At 38.3% G+C, this 18,055-nt stretch overlaps 1 protein-coding gene across 1 annotated transcript in view; it reads left to right on the forward strand.

The window, feature by feature from the left end:
• Positions 1-18,055, forward strand: part of LOC127870008 (abnormal spindle-like microcephaly-associated protein homolog) — a 36,635-nt gene that overhangs the window by 11,585 nt on the left and 6,995 nt on the right. Inside the window, exons 5-17 of the mRNA XM_052412671.1 lie at positions 839-988; positions 1,164-1,468; positions 1,747-1,888; positions 3,911-4,041; positions 4,405-4,580; positions 5,125-5,258; positions 6,121-6,309; positions 6,884-6,996; positions 10,217-10,409; positions 11,144-11,217; positions 11,365-11,565; positions 12,125-12,319; positions 12,571-16,974. Of these exons, the coding sequence (XP_052268631.1) occupies positions 839-988; positions 1,164-1,468; positions 1,747-1,888; positions 3,911-4,041; positions 4,405-4,580; positions 5,125-5,258; positions 6,121-6,309; positions 6,884-6,996; positions 10,217-10,409; positions 11,144-11,217; positions 11,365-11,565; positions 12,125-12,319; positions 12,571-16,974 (6,407 nt within the window). The remainder of the gene's footprint in view (positions 1-838; positions 989-1,163; positions 1,469-1,746; positions 1,889-3,910; positions 4,042-4,404; positions 4,581-5,124; positions 5,259-6,120; positions 6,310-6,883; positions 6,997-10,216; positions 10,410-11,143; positions 11,218-11,364; positions 11,566-12,124; positions 12,320-12,570; positions 16,975-18,055) is intronic.

Genomic DNA, 18,055 nt, shown 5'->3' on the forward strand with positions numbered 1-18,055 from the left:
TTAACATTGGCCATTACTTTTTCACTATTGAAGATAGCAACTTGATATTTGGCATGCATGTGTATCTTCGGAGCTGAACATTTTAAGTTGTAAAAGGTGAAAATCAAGGTCATTCTTCAAGGTCAAATGTCAAATATTCTGTCCGTCCGAAAACTTTAACATTGGCTATTACTTTTTAAATATTAAAGATAGCAACTTGATATTAAGCATACAAGTGTATCTCACGGAGCTGCACATTTTGAGTGGTGAAAGGTCAAGGTTATTCTTCAAGGTCAAAGGTCAAATTTAGCAATATTGAAGATAACAACGAGATTTTTAAAATGCATGCATATCTCATGGAGCTGCATATTTTGAGTGGTGAAAAGCCAAGGTCATCCTTCAAGGTCAAAGGTCAAATTTTGAAATATTGAAGATAGCAACTCCATATTTGGCATGCATGCGAATCTCATGGAGCTGCACATTTTGAGTGGTGAAAGGTCAAGGTAATCCTTCCAGGTCAAAGGTCAAATTTATGGCTTCAAAACAGCGCATTAGGGGGCAGTGTGTTTCTGACAAACACATCTCTTGTTTATTTCACAAAATTGTGTTTACTAAATGTAACACAAATAATTATATAAAAAAACTGCATCCTTCGATGACTAACAAGTATTTCAGCTGTGAAACTTTTGGAGACCTTGTTTTTTGACAGCATTAACTTGGTAGGGGACTGTCGTTTTGTCTGTTTATGCTCTTAAGAGATTAAAATTATTAAATGTGTATATTGTATTGTTCGTTTTTTAGTTAATCAGCCTAGTGTTGAATTGTTAATTTAACAGATCATGCTGTGTTTGTATTCCAGTCATTCCAAAGCATCCACTAGCCTTTGCAGCTAAGAACATGTACTATGATGAGAGATGGATAGAGAAGCAGGAGAGGGGTTTTGTCAACTGGCTGAACTTCATACTGACTCCAGCAGATGAAAATAAGGGAAGCGATGTCAAAGTGAAAGGTTGGTAATAGTTATTATTATTATTATTCATTTTTTGTTTCCTGCTAAATGTAACTTACAAACTATCATTTAGAAATTTAGATTTTGTTTAATGTAAAATTAACTATTATTGTTATGGTTTTCTCTTAATTCTGTGCTTCTATCAAACTATTTTGATGACACGTCTTTTTCTCAGTTGATGCGGGAAAGCTTGCCATCGATGTTGAAAAAGGACGTGGACAGTTAGCCCCAACAAATGAAATCCTTTCGTTTCGAACCTACGCGGCCCATCGGAAGCTGAACCGTCTGCGGAAGTGTGCATGCAAACTTTTCCAGAGCGATGCTGTCCGCCATGTGATCCACAAACTTGAGCGCGAAGTGGAGAGTGGAAGGCTTCTGGTTAGGAAGGACAAGATGCTGCATGCAGACCTGGGAGCCAAGCAAAGAGTCCTCGATATGCTACTCTCCTACAATCCTCTGTGGCTTAGAATTGGGCTGGAGGTAAGCTGATTTTTTTTTCAAATCGGTGTAACTGATTCTGATATGAAAATGTGATGAAGAGTTGTTTTAACATTTGTTGATCAATTGATCAATGCAATGTCCAGATAGAAGTGTTTTATATGTTAAATTTAAGAGAAAAACATTTCTATCATACCATGTTGTGTGTGTGTATGTGTGGACAGACTTGGACAGAAAATATTAATTAGATGTGTCCTTTTCCAGAGTTTTTTGTATAATAGTAAAAGGACGCTAGTTGTTTTGAACACCACATTTTTCAGACAATCTATGGAGAAGTGGTCATGCTACAGAGCAACACAGACGTCTACGGCCTATCCCGGTTCGTTATCACCAGGCTGCTGTCAAGCCCCGACATTGCCCAGGCCTATGCACATCCCACAGTGCCACATCTCTACAGAGATGGTACGTGCGGAAAGTCATTGAATGCACACACATTGATGTTACACTAAATAAAACATGATTACATGTTAGATATTATTGCCAAAGATAAATGTTGACACATCATCTGAGATGATTTTTATACTTTATTGTCCCCTACCGGTTTCACCAGAGGGGACTTATGGTTTTCGCTCTGTGAGTCTGTCTGTCACACTTTTCTGTATCCTGCGATAACTTTAAAAGTTCTTTATATTTTTTCATAAAACTTGAAACATGGATAGATGGCAACATGGGCATTATGCAGATCATTTAATTTTGTTCCTACATCAAAAATTCTGGTTGCTGTAGCAACAAATAGACTAGAAATACTGCTGAAAATGGTAGTTTTCTGGATCCTGCGATAACTTAAAAAGTTCTTCATATTTTTTCATGAAACTTTAAACATGGATAGATGGTAATATTGCCATTATGCACGTCATAATACCCCCACAAACAAAGTTTAGGGGGATATATAGGAGTGAACTTGTCTGTCTGTCGGTCGGTTGGTCGGTTGGTCTGTCTGCCGGTCCGTAATAAGTGTCTGCTCTCTAATTCAAGTAGTTTTCATCCGATCTTCACCAAACTTCATCAGAAGTTGTATCTACATGATGTCTAGGCCAAGTTCGAAAATGGGCCTTTCCGGGTCAAAAACTAGGTCAAGGGGTCACTTAGTGCGTTTTAAACATTCAGCATGTTGTCCGCTCTCTAATTCAAGAAGTTTTCATCCAATCTTCACCAAACTTGGTCAGAAGTTTTATCTAGATGATCTGAAGGCCAAGTTTGAACATGGGCCTTGCCAAACAAAAAATAGGTCACAGGGTCACTTAGTACGGTTTACACATTGAGCATGGTGTCTGCTCTCTGTTTCATGTAAATTAAATCCGATCTTCACCACACTTGGTTAGAAGTTGTAACTAGATGATGTGCAGGTTAAGTTTGAACATGGGCCATGCTGGGTCAAAAACTAGGTCACGGGGTTACCTAGTGTGTTTTAAACCTCACCATGTTGTCCGCTCTCTGATTGGAGTAGTTTTTATCCAATCTTCACCAAATTTGGTCAGAAGTTGTATCTTGATAATGTCTAGGGAAAGTTTGAATATGGGTCATGGGCGAAAATGGGCCTTTCCAGGTCAAAAACTAGGTCACGGGGTATCTTAGTGCGTTTTAAATCTCACCATGTTGTCCGCTGTCTAATTCAAGTAGTTTTTATCCAATCTTCACCAAAATTTGTCAGAAGTTGTATCTTGATAATGTCTAGGGCAAGTTTGAATATTGGTCATGCCGGGTCAAAAACAAGGTCACGGGGTCACTTAGTGCGTTTTTAAACATCACAATGTTGTCCGCTCTCTAATTCAAGTAGATTTCATCCAATCTTCACCAAACTTGGTCAAAAGTTGTATCCAGATGATGTCTTGGTCAAGTTTGAATATAGGTCATGCCGGGTCAAAAACTAGGTCACGGGGTATCTTGGTGCGTTTTTTAACATTCAGCATGGTGTCTGCTCTCTAATTCAAGTAGTTTACATCAGATCTTCACCATCTTCAGAAGTTTTATGGAGATGATCTTAAAGCCAAGTTAGAACATGGGCCTGTCTGGGTCAAAAACTAGGTCAAGGGGTCACTTAGTGCGTTTTAAAAATTGCGCATGGTGTCCGCTGTTTTTTGTGAAGATGACATGCAAAATATTATGTGTCAATGCGGAATGTGGGGGTATTTGTCACGTCTGTGACAAAGCTCTAGTTTCATTTTGTTCCTACGTTAAAAATTCTGGTTGCTATGGAAACAAATAAAAAAAAAATCAAAAAAAATCTGACAATGGTGGAATTTCTGACAATGGTGGAGCCGGTAGGCAATAGTCTTGTTTATTTTAAGTAGTTAATACCGGTAATGAATTTGAATTGAAATTTAATTACAGCTAAGCATCAGCTAAATAATTGTAGATAATAAATATGTACTGTGTTCATACAGGACTTGTAGATTAAGAAGTTTCACTGTATCATACCTCCAGGTTATGGTGAGGCGAGTGCCCAGCACACACTAAAGAAGTTCCTCATGCTGGTGTACTTTCTGGATCAGGCCAAACAGCAACGGCTCATTGACCACAACCCTTGCCTATTCTGTAAAAACTCGGAATTCAAGGTAACATCTGCATTCTACTATTGATATTTCAGTCTATAAGAGTAGATTTTCCAAGTATCCTAATACTAGTTTCTTACCCAGGATCTGATAGAACACAGTGGTCATGAAATAAATTATTATGTTTTGTTTGAATGAGTATATAAATTAGAAAGTTAGTTTGATGAGTACCATGTGAATTTTATGGGCATATATTTTTCTCATTGCTTTCTTTCCTCAAATGTTTGCATGAATTCATTTAAGTGATGTCCACAGTATTTTCTTAGCTGCACCTCTGATCATTAAAATGCTATGAAATAATGGGGCGCCTTGTTAATATTTCTTCTTTGGCAAATTAGCACAGTCTATGATGCTTTATTTTTTCAGGCTAGCAAAGACTTGTTGCTCCAAATCTCTCGAGATTTCCTTTCTGGTGAGGGTGACATCACACGTCACCTGGGTTACCTTGGCTACAAAGTGACCTACACTCAGACAGCCCTGGATGAGTTTGATTTTGCGGTGAAAAAGTTGGCTGTAGATCTGAGGGATGGTGTTAGACTTACGTAGGTGTTTGTATGCCTTGTCATACAAGTCTTCCTTAACTCTATTGGTCGCAAATTAATTTCTGATTATTCTTAGAAATATTAAATACAATAATAAATTATATGCCACTTTTACTTTTTATCCTCTGGCAAAGGATATATTTATATATAATTAAAGAATGCATTTGTGTGAATAAATATATAATTAATTTCACAAAGAATGAAAGTCAAATGTAAATTGAAATAATGAGAATAGGGAACTAAATACCTTCGTTTTGCAAATTTGCGGCAGTGGCTCTGCAGTGGTTAAAGCATTTATAGTATTATCTTGAAGGGTTGTCAATAACTAATAACAATAACCTCTGCTACAGCATTATAAATTTCATAAACATGAATGCAAAATACATCCACTTAAATCTGTGAATAAAACATGGAATGTAATATTGTCATTCTTCTCCCCAGCTTCAAACTATATTGTTGACAGTCAAATTATATCGCCATCTTAATTCAGTGCAGCAAGGACATTAAATGTGGTGCATCTCTATTTTGACTTAAACATGTTCAGGCGTGTGATGGAGATGCTGTGTGATCGGAGGGATCTCAGCGCCAGTCTACGTATGCCAGCAATCAGTAAACTGCAGAAGGTCCATAACATGAAACTGGTGTTCAAGGTGCTAACAGACCAGCAGGTGGACACGGGTACTACTTGAACTCATTCTGTGAAAGCGCTCCCTCTGAACATGAGAAAGCACAACAAATTATCTATATATTTAACAATCCGTAACCAGAAATATTCATTTAATTGGCCACCTCCCTTTCAAGAAGGCAGCATATAGCAATCACACTATACTTCTGTATGAGTGTCCAGATGTTCATCAGAAAATTCTTGTCTCGGTCATGTCTTTGCCATGAATCAATGGACTTGCCCGTTGCAAGACAATGTGTTGCATGTGAAACCCATCGACCTTCCTTAAAGGTTGTCAAAAGTCAAATGTGGCCATAAAAAAGCCTGAAAATCCTGTTTTAGCAATAATTACTATATGTTGATGGATTTTAAAATGTAAAGCATCATAAGACCATGTGTCCCATGTAACACCTGCCTCCCTAACTCAAATTCAAGGTCATACTTTGAAGCTCAAAGGTAAAATGGCCATTCAACAGCTTGTCCCAACTGTAAATTTGAGATTCATGACGCAAATTATAATAATTTACCACAAACGACCACCATTGTGAAATGGCTATTGCATGTACTCTCTACTTCAAAGGTTAATGTCACACTTAATGGCTAAGAGTCAAATTTTGCCACTAAACAGCTTGTTTCTGGCACAGGTGGAAAGTTTAGACAGATATGGAATGTGGGGAAAGCCATGCCGTATTCGATCATATCTTGTTTTAATGTCATTTTTGTCTGTTAAGGAATTTCACCAAAAACGTTTGGTCAAACTAAGTCTGTCTGACAGTTGTTTCAGTAAATCTCATTATTGCTGTTGTAATGTAATGTGGGCTGGTTTTCTCTGAATCTTCCCCATGTTTTTACATGATGTCTACCCCTACTCCCCAGGCAAGGCCAGTCCAGGTGACATTGTGGAGGGTCATCGTGAGCACACCCTGCAGCTTCTGTGGCACATGATCCTGCACTTCCAGGTCACCTTGCTGGTCAACATGGACCAGCTCAGGGAGGAAGTGAGGCTCCTTGAACGCAGCCTGCACATCAAACACAGGCTCATTGCCCTGGCTGCTCTCAAGCCATGTATGCGGTTATTGGTGAATCTTTCCTTTTTAAACAGTTAAAGAATTTAAGACATTGTACTGTTTGCTTGAGGTATGAAATTATTCCTGTTCATTGTTACAAGCCTGTCTATGCCTAAAAACAATCTTAATAAGCCACTTTGATCCTTGACAATATTAAATAAGTATTCAGGCTTGAATTTATCTTGCCCCCTACCACTCTTTAACCAAAGGGTATGAAAACCCTGCTGTCTGTCTGTCCGTCTCTCTTCCAAAACTGGACCCTGAGATAACTAGTACCATGCTGTAAATACTTTGATGAAACATGCCTGAGGTAAAATAATCTAGTGAAAAGCTTAGATAGCAAAGTCAGTGCTGCTGTTATGAATATACATTGGACTTTATTAGAAAAATTACATCTGTACTGGTAACTAGCAATTTTATAGGTAACACACAATTGTTATTTAATATGGTTCTTACCAATTTATTGCATGCTATACTTTAAAAACCCTGTTTTTCTCATTCTTTGATTATTTACATGAAAGCTTTGTTTTGATAGTAATGAAGCATTATACAACCTTGAGTCTGTTTTGCAGTCGAAAAAGAAATTCGTCGTGATTCGATCATTGGAGACCTTCATACACAGGACAACAGATTGAACCTGTTACTGCAGTGGTGTAGGGCTGTCTGCGCTCACTTTGACATCAAGGTTTGAGGACTAAGATTGGCCATTTATGATGCCAATTTTTAGCTCATCTATTTTTTGAAAAAAAATTATGAGCTATTGTCATCACCTTGGCGTCGGCGTTGGCGTCCGGTTAAGTTTTGCGTTTAGGTCCACTTTTCTCAGAAAGTATCAATGCTATTGCATTCAAACTTGGTACACTTACTTACTATCATGAGAGGACTGGGCAGGCAAAGTAAGATAACTCTGGTGTGCAATTTGACAGAATTATGTGCCCTTTTTATACTTAGAAAATTGAAAATTTTGGTTAAGTTTTGCGTTTAGGTCCACTTTTCTCAGAAAGTATCAATGCTATTGCATTCAAACTTGGTACACTTACTTACTATCATGAGGGGACTGGGCAGGCAAAGTTAGATAACTCTGGCGTGCATTTTTACAGAATTATGTGCCCTTTTTATACTTAGAAAATTGAAAATTTTGGTTAAGTTTTGTGTTAAGGTCCATTTTATTCCGTAAGTATCAAAGCTATTGCTTTCATACTTGCAACACTTACTAACTATCATAAGGGGACTGTGCAGGCAAAGTAATGTAACTCTGACTGGCATTTTGACAGAATTATGGGCCCTTTTTATACAGTCAATCTTGTATTAAGAGACCACTCAAGGGAGTAATCAAAAGTGGTCTCTTAATAAAACGGTCTTTGAATACAAAAGGCCATTCTGGAAGAATGCTTACCCTCAATTTTAATCTATATGAAGGATTATCTCTTTTATCCACAATGATTTTAACTTTTATAATAAAATGAATATAAACACAATACATAAACAATATTTTACTTATAATGCGTTTTATTTTTCACTTATTATAAATTATCATTTATTATAAATCAATTGTGTGTACATATTTATTTGCAAAAACAACATAGACAAGGAAATATTTTTCCTAAGAACAAAGAATTTTGCTAAAAATGTGTAACAGTCTACATATACATGTGTACAGCTAAAACTAGAAATAAATGTCAGAAGCCAAAAGCTATGATATATTATCACATGTATTTCTCTTTCTGTTTCTATATTGCGCGTTTTTTTTCACCTGACACATTATTTTCCACGTCTTCAAGCACCTCGGCTTTACGCTTAAGAATGTTCTGAATTTGGGTTTTTCCGACTCCAATCTCGTCTGCGATTTTACTTTCACTCATACTCTTTGACAATTCCAAAACCCGAATTTTCTCGTTCAACGTTAACACTTTTTGTTTTGACATTTTAATTTCTGCATGTACGCTTAAGGAAATCTAACTCGATTATGATACATAATGAGCTGAAAAAATTAAAACACGTCAATTGAAAACAAACAATCAGACCTGGTTGGAAAATTTATTAAGTAAATAACAATGTGATTGGCTTACAAATATCTACTAATTAGCATTATTACAAATTGGTAATGTACGGATTTCGACAGATGTTGCCGATTAATAGTTTATTTTCCGCACTTCTCAGGAAATGTTTGTCGCGTACAGTGCATTGTTTCTGCACCTGTTATCTATACTCGAGAAAAATCGGCATTGTCTCTTAACAATCCACATAGTAAACTATTTAAGCTGTAGACTGTGCGCAATACGTTCCTCTATTATTCAACTCAATAAATTAATACGCAGTCTACAACAATACCGGTCAGAACCGGTCAACGAGACAAAGCATAATCATAATGGTTGTGAAAACAAAGCAGAGGTGTAACAGTACATCTTATCGACTTAGATAAACAATTAACACGGATTTGTCCCTGAAAGATCGATAGATTAACCACTTTTACCTCCTAGTGGTCGCTTAATACAAGATTCGGACATCAAAATACACACAAATCAGCGGTCGCTGGTCGCGTAAGACAAAAGTCGCTTAATACAATATCATTATATAGCGAAAAAGCTCCGTGGGATTTCAAAATGGTCGCATAAGACAAAGGTCGCTTAATACAAGTGGTCGCATCCACAAGATTGACTGTACTTAGAAAATTGAAAATTTGGTTAAGTTTTGTGTTTAGGTCCACTTTATTCCTACAGTATCAAAGCTATTGCTTTCATACTTGCAACACTTATTAACTATCATAAGGGGACTGTGCAGGCAAAGTTATGTTACTCTGACTGGAATTTGGACGGAATTATGGGCCCTTTATACTTAGAAAATAGAAAATTTGATTAAGTTTCGTGTTTTGGTCCACTTTACCCCTAAAGTATCATAGATATTGCTTTCATACTTGGAACACTCGCAAACTATCATAAGGGTACAGTAAAAGGACAAGTTGCATAACTCTGGTTGTCATTTTTACGGAATTATGGCCCTTTTTTGACTTAGTAACTTTGAATATATGGTTAAATTTTGTGTTTCGATCCTCTTTACTTCTTAACTATCAAGGCTATTGCTTTCAAACTTCAAATACTTTCATACTATCATGAGGTTACTGTACCTGGCAAGTTGAATTTTACCTTGACCTTTGAATGACCTTGACTCTCAAGGTCAAATTATTAAATTTTGCTAAAATTGCCATAACTTCTTTATTTATGATTAGATTTGATTGATACTTTGACAAAACTACTCTTACCTGACATACCACAATAGACTCCACCCAAACCATCCCCCGTGCCCGAATCCCCCCCCCTTTTTTTTTTTTTTTTTTTTTTTAAGATTATCTCCCGATTTATTTTTTTTCGCATTTTTGGAAAATAATGTATTAAATGTTCACACTCCCACACTATACACCCCTCTTCACTCCACCCCTCCCTCCTTTGTGATTGAAAATGAGAGTCCCTTCACCTTTAAAAAGAAAATAGATGAGCGGTCTGCACCCGCAAGGCGGTGCTCTTGTTTAAGAAGTGGGGTATATCACGCTTCACCAATCGGTCTTTAAACCATTTTTAAACTATCGAAAAGATAGATTTATTGAGACTTGCAATACATTTGAGGGGCATACATGTTTCAGTTACAGATATCTCTGTTTATAAAGATATTCCACTTTATTACACCAACTGTCTTCAGAAAGATTGTCATTTTTCGTTAAAACTGTGATTTAAACATCAAAGTGATAGATGAAGACTACTGAAGTTAATTTTCAAAAGCTTAATTTAAAATTTATGGAAACATATTTTCATCGTTAGTTTGAGTATGACATTTTCAATTTTGCAGATTTTAACAACATGCAATTTCTCACATATTTGACTTCAGCCCAATGTTTGTGTGTATAATTTTAGGTAGAGAACTTCACTGTGTCTTTCTCTGATGGTCGTGCCCTGTGCCACATTGTGCACTTCTACCACCCTGGCCTGCTGCCCCTGGGCTCCATTGCCCAGCAGACCACAGTGTCCCATCTGGAAGAGCTGGAGAGGAGGGGATCCCAGGACTGCAGCCTCAATGACAGCACCAGCAGCGTTGCTGTGTTTGGAGGTACAGAAAGGGAAAACAGGGCTTAAGTCATAAGTGTAAAGTTCTGCCCACACATGCTAATCAGAGACAGCACTTTCAGCTTTTATGGTATTTTTCAATTTAAGGAAGTCTCTTCTTAGCGAAAATCCAGTGGAAAGTGCTGTCCATGATTAGCCTGTGCAGACTTCACTTGAAGCACATGCATGAGGCACCATTGTCTCAGAGTTGGGCTTGAATAAGCCATTTGCTACACATTTATAGATCAAGTTAAAGACAAGTCTGCTTGTCTACAGGTTTGCTTCAAGAAACCCCATAAAATGGCCACATTAATAAGACAATCAAAATTCATAGATTATTTGGCAAAGAGATATTTAAGCCAAAGGGAGATCAAAAGAGACTGGATTTGTTTGGGTCCCCTTGTCAGGCTTCATATGTAACAAATATTTCAAGACATATATATTAAATGTAATTTATTTGTCACTCTTTTTTTTTGCCTTTAAAAGAAGTGAAATAATTATTTGTTAGTTTCAGCGGTTTTCGACACTTTATATAGAAAGAGACCAAATTACAATAATTTTCAGACAGAAACTACCGGTAGATGGATTAATTTACATTTATTATAATTAAACATCTAAAAGGCAGCAAATTGACATTCTACAAATACAGAACAATTCTTGAAGGGCAATTTTTTTTGTTTAGTTTTTCATGTTATATACTTGTGTGTGCATGTTTCAATACTTGCATTATGTCTTCAGAAATGCAAGATCCTGAAGTCTTTGAAAAACTGATTAACAACGACAAAGAAAACTTCAAATTGCTTTCAGAAAAAGTAAGTATAGAATGTATCCTGAATTGTTAAAAGGATTATTATTTTGGTCCTCAGTTATATCACATTTTAAATCATACACAATTGTTATGGCATCTTAATTAGAAGGACATGAGTATAGAATTACTACACAGCTTTTTTTGCCCATAGGTGAAGGAGCTGGGAGGTGTGCCTATGATGTTGCACTGGTCAGACATGTCCAACACGATCCCAGACGAGAAGGTGGTTGTGACTTACCTACTCTACCTGTGTGCCCGCCTGCTGGACATCCGCCATGAGTCTCGGGCCGCAAGGCTCATACAGCATGCCTGGAGGGCTTACCAAATGAGGAAACGTGAACTCGAACTTAAGGTAATACAAGTTTGGTGATGGCGATGTGTGGAAGTTGCCTTAATGTTTTCTGCTCATTAACTTGAGTTTGGAGGTAGGTTTTGAGCTAAATTGTGTTTGTAAAAAGCCTTCTTGAATATCTAACTTCATATTGCGCAACTTACTGGTGTAACTGTCTGCCCATAAGAAAAATCTTGATCCTGTGATAAATTGTAAAAAAAAAAGTATTTTAGTAAGGTGGATATCAGACCAAAAGAGTGGTTGCTTTGCAGTTGCTTTGATTGCAAAAGTAATTTGAAAACAACAATCTGTATTCTGCCATAACTAAAAAGTACTAAGCTTAATGAAACTTATAGAGATCCTGTTTTAACTCCAAAAAATTTCATTGAATAGGTGACTGCGGCTTTGTCTGTGACAAACTGTTAAATTAGATTAATAACTAAAACATTGAAAACGTTTGTGGCGTTGCCATGTAACTTCCTTTGTTCTTTTTTTCCTAGGAAGATCAGAAAGTAAGATGATCGAGGGTTTCATTTTTACTGAAAAATATTGATTTCATAATGAATTTATTAATCTGCAGGAGAAGACTAATGCAGTGATAGTTATGCAGCGTGCAGTGCGAGCATTTTTAAAATCTCGCCGCCAGGCAAGACAGAATGCAGCTGCTTTGAGCATACAGAAGGTTTGGAGGGGTTACAAGGACAGAAAACTGGCCAAACAGCTGCGAATGGAACTGGCCATGCAGGAACAAATCTCAGCTGTAAAACTTCTTCAGGTAAGAGTGTTTTATAATATTGCATCGCTCCCTTTAGATATTGACTATAAAGAAAGACAATTACACAATAGCTTATCATATTATCAATTCTCCATCTGTGATTATTTTTTAAATATACTGGGTACATGTAGCCTTATACAATAAATTGAGATCACTGTTAGTATATGTCTTTATTTCTCTGAAATTTTGCCATTTTAAATAACATATCTTGTAAACAAATAAATAAGTTACTTCCAATTTTATTGTTATAGGTGGCAATCAAACGGTACTTGTTCAGGCGTCAGTTCCTGCAGATGAAAGCCTCCATAATAAATGTACAGGCTTGTTGTAGAGGTTATCTGTACAGAAAAGCGAAATGTGAATCAGCGACAACCATTCAGCGCGTATATCGTGGCTACAAGGCTCGCAAAGAGCTTTCTTGGAAAACAGCTGCAGTTGCCAAAATACAGGCCTTTTTCAGGGGCTTCCTGGTCCGCAAACATTTGAAGAAGAGTTCTAATGCTGCAAGAGTAATTCAATGCTGGTACAGAGCACAAACAGCCATGAAAAAGGATATACTGACTTTTCAATCTTTGAAGCAATCCTCTATTGCAGTGCAGAGGTTTTGGAGGGGTTTGGTCGAAACAAGAACGCTGAGAAAGGAGTTTCTTTCACTGCGAGCTGCTGTGCTAAAGATTCAGGCTTCTGTTAGAGGCCAGATTCAAAGATCCAAATATCAGAGGATGAAAGTAGCAGCCATAGTGATACAGAGTCATGTTAGAAGCTGGAGAGTCCAGAAAGCCTACAGAGTTGTTCTAGCACACAGTCATGCTGCAGCTATGATGATACAGGCAGCTTTCAGGGGTCACATGGTGAGGAAGCAGCTTCAATCTGAACACAGGGCAGCCACTGTCATCCAGGCGAGATTCAAGGCCTTTGCAGAGAGGAAAAGGTTCCAGAAACTGGTTAATGCAGTCTGCACTTGCCAACAGCTGTACAGGGCAAAATGCATTGGAACTGTTCAGAGACAAGAGTTTTTGCTACAGAAACAAGCTGCTGTTAAGATCCAATCACATTTCAGGAAGTGGAAATCCCAAAGGCATTTTAAAGCATGTAAACAGGCAGCAGTTCAACTGCAAGCCTGGTTCCGGTGCCATAGAGCCCAACATGCTTTCAAGAGATGTAGAACAGCTGCCATGGTGATCCAATTATACTGGAGAGCAACCATCTCTGGCAGGAGGCAGTTTGATTTGTACCAGAAACAGAAGAATGCTGCTATCAAAATACAGAGTGCTTACAGAGGCTCAGTGTGCAAAAGAAAATATTTATCAATGCACTCTGCAACTGTAACAATTCAGGCCCAATGTCGAGGCTACTTGTATCGAAAGCAGAGACACAACGCAGCTCTCACTATTCAGCGTATCTACAGAGGACACATAGTGAGAAAAGTTGCAAGACAGAGGCAAATGGCTGCCATGAAAGTTCAAGCATATTACAGGATGTGTCTGGCTAGACAGAAGTTTAATATGTTAAGAAAGGCAGCTTCAATCATTCAGTCAAGAGTGAGAGCACATGTAGCCATGAGAGCTCAGCAACAGACTTACACATCTCTAAAAAGGTCCTGCATTGTTATACAGAAGTTTTGGAGGGGTTTGGTAAAAACCAGAACCCTGAGAAAGGAGTTTCTTGCACAGCGGGCTGCTGTGCTAAAGATTCAGGCTTCTGTTAGAGGCCAGATTCAAAGATCCAAATATCTGAGGCTAAAAGCAGCAGCCATAGTGATACAGAGTCATGTTAGAAGCTGGAGAGTCCAGAAAGCCTACAGAGTTGTTCTAGCACACAGTCATGCTGCAGCTATGATGATACAGGCAGCTTTCAGGGGTCACATGGTGAGGAAGCAGCTTCAATCTGAACACAGGGCAGCCACTGTCATCCAGGCGAGATTCAAGGCCTTTGCAGAGAGGAACAGGTTTCAAAAACTGGTTAATGCAGTCTGCACTTGCCAACAGCTGTACAGGGCAAAATGCATTGGAACTGTTCAGAGACAAGAGTTTTTGCTAAAGAAACAAGCTGCTGTTAAGATCCAATCACATTTCAGGAAGTGGAAATCCCAAAGGCATTTTAAAGCATGTAAACAGGCAGCAGTTCAACTGCAAGCCTGGTTCCGGTGCCATAGAGCCCAACATGCTTTCAAGAGATGTAGAACAGCTGCCATGGTGATCCAATTATACTGGAGAGCAACCATCTCTGGCAGGAGGCAGTTTGATTTGTACCAGAAACAGAAGAATGCTGCTATCAAAATACAGAGTGCTTACAGAGGCTCAGTGTGCAAAAGAAAATATTTATCAATGCACTCTGCAACTGTAACAATTCAGGCCCAATGTCGAGGCTACTTGTATCGAAAGCAGAGACACAACGCAGCTCTCACTATTCAGCGTATCTACAGAGGACACATAGTGAGAAAAGTTGCAAGACAGTGGCAAATGGCTGCCATGAAAGTTCAAGCATATTACAGGATGTGTCTGGCTAGACAGAAGTTTAATATGTTAAGAAAGGCAGCTTCAATCATTCAGTCAAGAGTGAGAGCACATGTAGCCATGAGAGCTCAGCAACAGACTTACACATCTCTAAAAAGGTCCTGCATTGTTATACAGAAGTTTTGGAGGGGTTTGGTAAAAACCAGAACCCTGAGAAAGGAGTTTCTTGCACAGCGGGCTGCTGTGCTAAAGATTCAGGATTCTGTTAGAGGCCAGATTCAAAGATCCAAATATCTGAGGCTAAAAGCAGCAGCCATAGTGATACAGAGTCATGTTAGAAGCTGGAGAGTCCAGAAAGCCTACAGAGTTGTTCTAGCACACAGTCATGCTGCAGCTATGATGATACAGGCAGCTTTCAGGGGTCACATGGTGAGGAAGCAGCTTCAATCTGAACACAGGGCAGCCACTGTCATCCAGGCGAGATTCAAGGCCTTTGCAGAGAGAAACAGGTTTCAAAAACTCAAAGCAGCCACTGTGCTGTGCCAGCAAGTATACAGAGCAAACCTGGCAGGCAAGCTACAAAGGAAATCGTATTTGAAAGTATACTCTTCTGTCCTCTTTATTCAATCACAGTTCAGAATGCTGAAGAGCAGAAAGCAGTTTGTCACATGCAAGAAAGCTGCTGTGAAAATACAGTCAATGTTCAAAGGTCAGTTAGCGCGACAGAGGTATTTGCAATATCGCAATGCAGCTCATGTTCTGCAGAAACACTGGAGAGCAAGGGTGGCATGTGCCAAACTGTCCTCTGATTATCAGTCCCAACGACTGGCTGCCATCAGGATACAAAGTGCTATTCGCAGACTTTTTTGTAGGCAGAAGTACCTTATGTTGAGATCAGCAGCAGTGAAAATTCAAGCCGTATGTCGAGGCTGGCTGTTTAGAAAGAAGCGCTTGAATGCTGCTGTAACTGTTCAACGTTTGTATAGAGGTTACATGGTAAGAAAATGCTTTCAACAAAAAAAGATTGCAGCCAGGAAGATTCAGGCACACTACAGAAGGTATCAAGCTGTTCAGAATTTTAAAGCTTGCAAAGTAGCAGCCATCACAATTCAGAGCAAAATAAGAGCACATTTGGCTATGAAAAGGCAAAGAGATCAGTATGAAAATATGAAAAAATCTTGCATCAATTTACAAAGAAGATGGAGAGGTTATCTTATAACCAAAGAACTGAGGGGAAAGTTCTTACAGCAAAGGGCTGCTGCCGTACGAATCCAATCTTATGCCAGGAAAATGATCCACAGGAGCCACTATTTGAAGTTACGATCAGCTGCCATAGTTATCCAGAGTTATATTCGAACATGCCGCGTTAGAAGAGCCTACAAAGTATTGTTAGAGCATAGCCATTCTGCAGCTACAGCTATACAAGCAACATTCAGAGGATATAAAGTCAGAAAACAGAAGTGCATGGAAAATAATGCAGCAACAGTAATTCAGACACTCTTCAGAAAGTGGTATGCAAGAAATGCTTATCAGAACCTGAGAAAAGCAGTTATTTTGTGCCAGGTACGCGTCAGAGCTAAGCAACACTCAAATTTGCAAAGGAGAAAATTTTTATTAATAAAAGCAGCAGCTGTTATAATTCAGGCAAAGTACAAAATGATTCAACAAAGGAAAAAATATCTCAAAGAAAGAAAAGCTGCCATTACAATCCAAGCTTGGTACAGGGGCCATGTTGCCAGGAGCCAATACCAAATACAGCACAGTGCTGCTTGCATCCTACAGAGACACTGGAGGGCAGAGCTCGCCTGTCGTGGGCAAGTGTTGCAGTACCACAGGCTTCGAGACGCTGTGATGGCTCTGCAGGCCAGGCATAGAGGCAACCTTGCTAGACATCACACTGCTAGAATCAGAGCTGCAATAAAAATCCAGGCCTTTATTAGAATGGTTCTTTTCAGATCAGACTACCGGAAAATCAGGTCTTCAGCTGTTAAGATACAGGGCCAGATTAGAATGTACCGTGCTCGGCAGGTACTGGAAGGTTTGAGAGAGACAAGGCTGTGGGAGAGGGAGGTGTACCTAACCAGGGTTGCCGTGGTAATCAAGGTGCACCTTGCTGCAGCTCGCATCCAGCGCAGTTACAGAAAACACCGTGTGATGACTCTTGCCAAGGAAAGGCTTCATTGTATCCTCATTATTCAGGTAATAATCTTATGGTTCCAAGATTGAGCAAATGATATAGGAACTTGTTCACATAATGTGAAAATTTAAGTTTTCTTATTAGTTTGGCACATATTCAAACAAATTAAAGATCAATTTACGTCAGGTAGCAAAATAATTTTAACAAAGTACTTTGATATTAAAAAAATATATTTTTGTTTATGAATAATATTCATTTAAAATTAAAATTATGAAGCATTATAAATGAAAAACCATTAAATAATTTCAAATGTTTCTGCTGTTTTTGTTTTATCAAAAAGGCATTTGCTGACAAACTTTAAAATATGTGCCAATCTGTGAACAAGCCTCTTTGAATACATGTCCAAAACCTGCAGCATTAACCGATTTCAATGGCCCCAGAATCTACAGATGCATAGAGTCGTATAACGATTTGCCTTTCTGTTTTTCCGTTGGTCCATTCATAAAACTTTAAGCCTAGATAATGTCTTTCGTCTTATATCAATATTACTTGAGACTAAGCTTTGATTCTTGCATGGACATTCACATCAGCCGTACCTCATTTGTACATTCCTCTTGATTTACGTTTGTTTTTAACTCAATAACAAACTGAATATTCTTAGTTTACTCAAAATAATGCTTTCTTACAAGGATAAATTCATTGAACACTCAATACACTCACTTTATCTGACCTCATTTTGACCTTGACATCCACATAGGTAAATTATTGGTTAACCCAAAACGACACATTTTAGTGCTTTCTACAACACTTATGTTTGCATGGATGTTATCTATGAAAACCCAACTCGCCCACATTATCTGACCTTATTTCGATCTTGACATGGATCTTGTTCTGGACAGAACTAATGCAGAAGGTAAATGTTCTTGGTTAACCCAAATTGACTGTTCAATTAGCATAAGTACTACTTACAGTGTACTTAAAAGCTTTTATACTTCCATGCTTACACTCAGCACACTCATATCAGCTGACCTCATTTTGACATTGTCCTAATTTTGGCCTAAGACTTGTTCATATCAGTAAATGAATCGTTACCACACGGGCCTCCATAGCTGGCAAAAGTGTTTAATCAACATAGTAGCATTT

Source organism: Dreissena polymorpha, chromosome 2 (assembly GCF_020536995.1).
Source record: "Dreissena polymorpha isolate Duluth1 chromosome 2, UMN_Dpol_1.0, whole genome shotgun sequence".
In the NCBI taxonomy this organism is placed as follows: Eukaryota; Metazoa; Mollusca; class Bivalvia; order Myida; family Dreissenidae; genus Dreissena; species Dreissena polymorpha.